Source organism: Dermacentor albipictus, chromosome 1, assembly GCF_038994185.2.
Source record: "Dermacentor albipictus isolate Rhodes 1998 colony chromosome 1, USDA_Dalb.pri_finalv2, whole genome shotgun sequence".
NCBI lineage: Eukaryota > Metazoa > Arthropoda > Arachnida > Ixodida > Ixodidae > Dermacentor > Dermacentor albipictus.
Window position 1 is genome coordinate 417,391,607 of NC_091821.1, and position 7,283 is coordinate 417,398,889.

At 45.7% G+C, this 7,283-nt stretch overlaps 1 protein-coding gene across 1 annotated transcript; it reads right to left on the bottom strand.

Annotated features, from left to right (window-relative positions):
- Positions 1-316: 316 nt before the first annotated feature.
- On the bottom strand, positions 317-7,079 carry LOC135900453 (uncharacterized). Its single transcript, XM_065429951.2, has 2 exons — positions 6,719-7,079; positions 317-1,384 (listed from the first exon to the last, which is right to left on the bottom strand). The coding sequence occupies exons 1-2, from the start codon at positions 6,983-6,985 to the stop codon at positions 1,109-1,111; spliced, it is 543 nt and encodes a 180-aa protein (XP_065286023.1). The 5' UTR covers positions 6,986-7,079; the 3' UTR covers positions 317-1,108.
- Positions 7,080-7,283: the final 204 nt, after the last annotated feature.

The following is a 7,283-nucleotide window of genomic DNA, read 5'->3' on the forward strand; positions in this document are numbered from 1 at the left end:
CATTTCCTTTCTTTAACGCTGCGAGCCCGGTACTTCCCAGTAACGAACGGCATGCGCGTTATCAGCGTGACATAGCATTCTCGACAGGAAAGTAGTGGGTGCGGCGTTTTCAAGTAAGGAAACGCAAGCAAGGCAGATGACGATTAGTGTTGTGTGGCAGATATACACCGCAAAGGGTGTACCTTTGTCATAGAGTGTAGGTGTCTCGTACAGACGCCCGAAATTATGCACATCGCTCCAGCACACGTCAGGATAAGGAAAGAGTGCTACTGACGTAGATGCAAGGTTTCGAGAGACAATGGCGTGGAACATTAAATCAGCCAAGACGGATGAAGTATATTGTTAGAACTCTAGTTCGGTAATTTCGCTGTTGCGGGTTGAACAATACAAAACAAAATGCAGGTAAAAGTTAATGTTTCTTTTTAATTTCGCCCTGGGACCCCACTGCCAGTGCGCCGATGTGACATCGTGGTTGTCAAATTATTTTAATTCTCGCATTCTGCCCGTTGTGGCTTAGTAGCAGTTCTTGAAGCTTCGTTTATAGCCTTTGGTTTTTTTAGAATGAAATTTAGAACATCGTTATCGATAGGTAGTAAACTAGGCCCCAGCAAGCTTAGTCAAAATTTATGACGTCACAGCGAGATCGTGCGGGAAGTTGAAGACGGCGGCGCCACCCTCTCTTGTTTTCGCACCTTTTGGGGTTTTCCAAGCCTCTTTTTACGGTAAGACTTATTTTGGCGTTGTAGAAGGGTAATTTTTTAATATAGGAACGATTATTTTTCTATCCAGTGTCCCATTAGGCTACCAGTATAAATGGTCCGTCACTCCTATATCTAAGTCTGAATCTTCTGGCAACTATTATCTGATTTCTTTTACGAAGAATAAATCAGAACTGTCATTTTCCTTGGTTCGCTACGCGTCCCTGAAGTGCAAGAAACAAAAAAATTGGTGTCTAAACTTGATGCGTCGCTTGCCATCCTGCTAAGTGATAGTGGCTGACAAGTCTGCTCAGCAGCGGCAGACTGCAACATTACGCTAGTTCAGCGGAGTCTCGTCGTTTGCGCATTTTTACTTCGAAGGCTCGGGTGAAAGGAGGCGCGCTCAGTCCCTACGGTACCAAGGTAGTGCTAGGCGAGGGCGACGGGTCGAGGGCGATCTTCCAGTTGAAGAGGTAGTTCTCCCACTGCAAGTGCCGGAACAGTTCCTTGAGGTTGTCCTTGTTGACGTAGTAGTCGAGCGTCTGCACCTCCACCTTGTCGAGCACGGCGAAGATGACGATGGCGACGCGCTTGAAGAGCGTGTCCGGCCACCACTTGATGTCGCGCTGGTTGAAGGCCTTCATACTGTAGTGCACCACGGTGTCGAAGTAGTCGTCCAGTTCGATCTGCGAAAGAGATCGGGCACGTGAAACTTGATCGGCATTGATCAAACTCGCACGCACTTTGCTGCTTATTGTCTACACAGGGCATGTGAATATCGTGTTGTTCACCTTGGATCTGGCTAGGTTGTTGCTTTCTCAAGGAGAAGTTAGCACAATCTGCAGACTACCTGTAGACAGACGTCTTATGGACTACTTGCCCGCTTGTCGGTCTTCTTTGCGTCGCTGAGTGTAAATCATGGACATCCTGTATACAGCATACAATTTAATGCATAAAACTAATCAAGCCCATAGGCTTTCCCTAGTATAATACATATACATACATGTTACTGACCTTAAAATACCGACGGTTTTAAACTCCAAGCAGAGTATATCATGGAGTAACAAAGACAGAAGCGTCGACTACTGCCACGCAAAACAAATTACCGCTTTAATTTGGCGCCTCGGTGGCACCAACTCGTCTATTTGTTGTTGTTGTTAAGAAAAAGGAAGCATAGTGGTAACGTAGACAAGCGTAGCTAAGCAGCATTGGGCTCAGTCAGTCTTGGGAAGCAGGCCACCTGGCAATGCCGACTGCTGATGACTTTTTCTTTTTCTCTCCAGAGGAATAGTTGAGGCTATTCCGCCTCCCCACAGATACTTACGGTGCCCAAAGCAGAGCGTTTTTTCGGGATTGGTAACGACTCCTTCCCCCTCACAACCATCCTTTTTCCGTCCTCGCTAGCCGTCCTGTTCCATTAGCACGCCACTCTGCAAACGATGTAGGAAATCTAAACACAGAAAGTCAACATGAGCGCCCATCCACTGAAAGTTTTCATGGTCTCATCTTGGTCATCGGATTACGCCAGCCTCACGAAACTTTCCTGAAACACAGTGGGTGCGCGGTGGCGGCTTGACATCTCTTCCTGAAACTCGATGCCCCCGTGGTTTGTTCTCTGTCTATCATTTGCGAGAGATTAGGGCGGGTAAGTTGGTCTTACCCCACCAGTCAACTTGAAGCGCAAAGGAGAAACAGCGATGACAGGTCTATTTTTTTAGTTGTTTTGTGTTTGAGTGTTTTTATTTGACTATATATTTCTGCATTTTCAGAATAACACAGTCGCAAGTTAGCACTTTGCTATGTCAATTCGGTCGTTCCTCTTTTTACTTCGAGCTTCAAGTTTTCGGGTATTATTTGCGACTGGGAAAGGCGCAATGGGCTCATAAACTCGTTTGAAGCGTGGCTCTGTAGGTTCTGCAGGAGAGCACGGGCAAAACATTTGACGGATGCCGATCTATGCCAGTTATCCCGATGTTGAAATTTCACTGTCATGTACGCATTGCGCCACACAGCCTTTACCGAATGTCTCAGCCTCGACGGCTTATATGAGGCAAGTCGGCCACGCTACACATAATAATTTGTATATCCTTACTGACATTGTTGCCTAGAGGCAGCCTATACTTACCGGGTTTATGACGAAGGTGCGAGTGATATACTGAGTCAAAGAATTTCGCACCGAAATCACCGCACCGACTAGCAGTGGGTCAGTGCCTATAGCGCTTTCGCAGAAGGAGGGGCACTATGGGAGAGCTAGCATGATGAGCGCCAACAGAGCCAGCTGTGGAAGAAAACGACGACGACGACGACGAACGCGCAAGCAGTGAAATGAGCACGTTCGCACGGTTACGCCTCGATATATTCTATATAGTACACTGGGTGCGTTCCAATTCTGGCCAGCATCAGAGAGCTTACGTAGACAGCTAAGTAGACAGCCTATACAGCTTCGAGGCCATGCAATGGAACGCTTTTCTAGCCACCTGGAAGGCGTACGTAGGATGCTTCTGCGACGCAACGACACCTCGCGGCTACAAGAAAACGTTGAAAAAATCACGCATTATTTCTGTGCTTTAAATTTTGGCACCTACAAACCTATGAAAAAGACGATGTAGTTTGCATTAAGGACGTAGGATAGGGTGCCAACGTTTCCTTGTGCGCAGGCAACTTTCCTGTTGGCTTTTCAAGCGTCTTGCTCAGCCGCCATCTTGTTCGGATGGGAAAGTAGCCGGCATCGTTTTTGACTTCGATGTTGTCTTCGCGAAGCTGTCTACTTCGACATCTTCGGGAGAATTGGAATGATAATTAAGATGGCCCGCTGTCCGCTTAGCCGTCTACTTTGCCGCCTGTGGCTAGTATGGGCAAATAGTCACTATAGCCGAGGGGCGCCAATGAGTCAGCTGTGGTAGAAGACGACGACGAACGCACGAGCAGTGGCACGAGCCATTACTGACGATGATAGTCGTTGCTCACACAGATTTGCTGACGGACACGAAACATTCATTGAATCCTAGCCATAAACAGCTTCGCCGTAAAACTGTCCTGTACCATGCTTTCTGCACACCCTAATGAATTCAACATGGCCCCTCATCGTCGTTCATCAACTGCGAAAACCCTCATATAGCACTGTACGAGCTGGGAGTAGTTGAGACCCATTTAATTAATTTTATAATTTCTCCTATACACGCAGATGTCCTAGTAGCATCACTCCGTCTAACTTTCTACTAGTTTTACCATTCCTCGAGACCCATTTTGAAATATCAATGTACATTGTGCATTCAAATGTTGATTGAAAACGTGAAAATATCTACTTTATCAGGTGAAGATTCAGTCAACTGTAAAATGCTTAATAATGCTCAAAATTACTGAACCATATTCTTCCATTATGCTTTCAATGCTCTTTTCCCAGTCTCCAGGTTCCTCGGTACTTCCAAGCGATTGGAGGGTTGGCAAGGTTGTTCCGGTCCCTAAATCAGGTAACACTAATTTCCCCGATAATTATCATCCTATATCACCGACAAGTTTACCATGCAAAATATTGGAGCATACTATACATTCTCATCTGATTGATTTCCTTAAGTCTAATTTCTTCTTTTCGACTGAACAACATGGTTTCAGGAAAACATTTTCATGTAAAACGCAACTCATATGTTTTACTAATGACCTATTTACCCATACTGGCATGGGCTTCAATGTAGAATGCGTGTTTTTGGACTTTGCAAAAGCTTTCGACACTGTTTCACATGATGTCCTCATTCTTCAACTTAGCATGCTTAACATTGACCCTAATGTACTAAACTGAATTAAAAGCTTTCTGTCTAATCGAACACAGTACGTTACGACTAATGAATGTTCATCCTCTCACCCTTCCGTAACATCGGGTGTACCAAAGGGATCGGTACTGCCTCTGCTTCTCCTGATTTACATAAACGACCCTCCAAAATGCATTTCCCATTCATCTAGCAGGCTTTTCGCAGATGATCGACTGCGTTATTTATCGCAAAATACCTAACGACACTGATTCTGATAAGCTTCAAGACGATCTTAGGAGCATATCCAACTGGTGTGATAAATGGCTCATGCGACTAAACGTTAATAAATGTAACACAATGCATGTATCGGGCCGCACTAACACTGACAACACGCGTGTTTACTTACTTGCGATACTTCTCTTGAATCCGTCAACTCATACAAATACCTAGGTGTTTATATTTCAAGTAACTTATCATGGCATAAGCACATCAAACACATCACTAATAACGCTAACCGGGTTCTTGGATACTTGCGTCGAAATTTCTCTGCTGCGTATAAGCCGATAAACCTCACCCTCTACAAAACATTAGTGCAACCAAAGCTAGAATACGCATCCACAGTATGGGATCCCTATCAAATCACTCTCATAAACACCATAGAATCCATCCAGAATCGAGCAGCACGTCCTCTGCGCTCGTTCGCAGCACTTTATCTAACTGTTCCTGTTACGCCAGCATTACTTCCATGAAAAACACAGTTACTTTACCATACCTTTCATTGCGCCGCAAATCGTTTAGACTGCGTCTTTTCCTCAGGCTGTATCACCGCAACCCACTATTAAAGGATGATCTTATTACTCGCCCTTCATGCATTTCATCCCGTTTCGGTCACATGTTTAAAGTTGGTGTTCCATTTTTTAGAGCAAAAATGTGTCATGGTATTTTTATTCCTAAGACCAGCACCGACTGGAACGACCTTCCTCCCTCCATCGCTGCTATTATGGACGTTGACAACTCCAAGACTGCTGTATATTCTGACGTTTTTTAAATACCTATTATTGTATGAAAATGTACTGTTCTTTTTCGTTATTTTTCTTTACTTACCACTCCTTTCTGTAATGCATTCGGGCTAGCAAAGTATCCGAAATAAATAAATGAATAAATAGATGAATAAGTACAATTACCCTTCTTCTTTTGTGTTGGCGTAAAAGGACGTTACGGGTGTCGCAACATCAACAAAAGAGAATTACATGCAATGAATAGCCATACAATGAAGCAACGCCTTATTCAACAAATTATTTGCTTAAGTTTGGACATGAAAAGTAAGGCAACAAGCGAAAAATAATAAAGAAAATGTCTCACATTGCCGCTACAAATAAGTGGAAACGAAATTGTACACGAAGGGTGCAATAAACTTTATTCTCTGGAGATTGCCGCGTCACTTTATGTCGTTTCCTGTCCTCGTTCATTCACTCGAGCTCGTTGCCTTTCTTTCATTAACACTGCATTAACCTATCGCTATTAAAGATGAAATTTCGTTTACCAAGTCATTTTCAGAGTTACCGCATTAGCACAGTGCCTTTCTATCGCAAGTTCCTTTATTATCTTTTTCGCACCCGACATCTTACCACCAGCAAACTTACTTATTAACGCGAGACAAAAACACCAATTCGTTTGCCCATATAAACTTGCAGTCAACTCGTTTTTTTTTTCCACGCGCAGCGTTAAAATGGAACGCCATTTCTCATTAAATTGCTGCAATCCATCAAACAGGAAATGCGTGTGACCAGTTTTTTTTCCTGATAATTACAAATGGCTACATATTTAGCGTAACTCTTCAAGCCACCCCTTACGTCTTACAACTTAGTGTGGTCTGTAAGAAAATGTTATGTTGTCTTCGTCGTCGTAAGGCACAGGCAAGGGCCCCGACTTGGATCCAGTCGTAACAGATAAGGCTTCGGGTTTAACAGACTATGTTTTCTTCGTCAAGGCCACAAAGGCACGCACGCAGTCGTGGAACGTCTCTCAGGCTTCCAACCACAGACATGTCCGAACGACCAGACTCACTGTCCTACGTGCGTCCAAGACTTGTTCAATGGTTTGCTGCCGCACAAGAGTGCTTATCTGCAGTGGACCACCTGTGGAAATGACGCTGCCAATTCTATTCTGATTTTGCCGGCGGCCAGCCTGCAACAGCACGCGCTGGCTGGCTAGCTCCGTAGCCCTCGGCATTCCTTTGGAGCCGTTGCGCGAGAGAGAGAGAATGCGACTGACCTTGATCATGGAGTAGTAGAGCACGGCGTGCTCGAACTCGGTCGCGTAGTGCGGGTTGCAGTCGTGCACGTGCGTCCTCAGCACGAGCAGCATCATGTGACCCTGGTTGAGGAACTCGTTGAGGCGCCAGCGGAACACCTCGAAGCGGCTCGGGTTCAGATCGAAGTTCTCGTCCACCTCGGACAGCGGCGGCTCCGACGTCTCGCGCAGGGTCGGCGGCCGGATCACCATGCCCTGGCTCTGACGTCGGTGCATGGAGCGCCGCATGCGTATTTCCTGCTGCGACGCCAGGGCTCAACCTGCTCGCACTCGGGCCGGCGGCCGAGGGCTTAATCCGACGCACGCCAGAGATTCTGATGATGATAATCCACAACTATGGCACGCACCCACTTTGGGCATACCGAGCCCGGGGGGCAGGAGGGAACGTCAGACGAGGAAGCACTCGTATAACCGAGAGCTCGGCGAAATCTCTTCTGGTTAGGTACCACATGTTAGAAGAAAGAAAAAAAAAACACGAAGGTTTCTGGTCAGTGACAAAGTCGAAACTTAATTGAGGTTTTGGAGC

Bases quoted from the DNA above. Each gene is read 5' to 3' on its own strand.
- LOC135900453 (XM_065429951.2), bottom strand. From the start codon at position 6,985: ATGCGGCGCTCCATGCACCGACGTCAGAGCCAGGGCATGGTGATCCGG. The intron at 1,385-6,718 runs GTCAGTCGCATT...TCTCTTTCGCAG, and splicing joins TCTACTACTCCATGATCAAG to ATCGAACTGGACGACTACTT.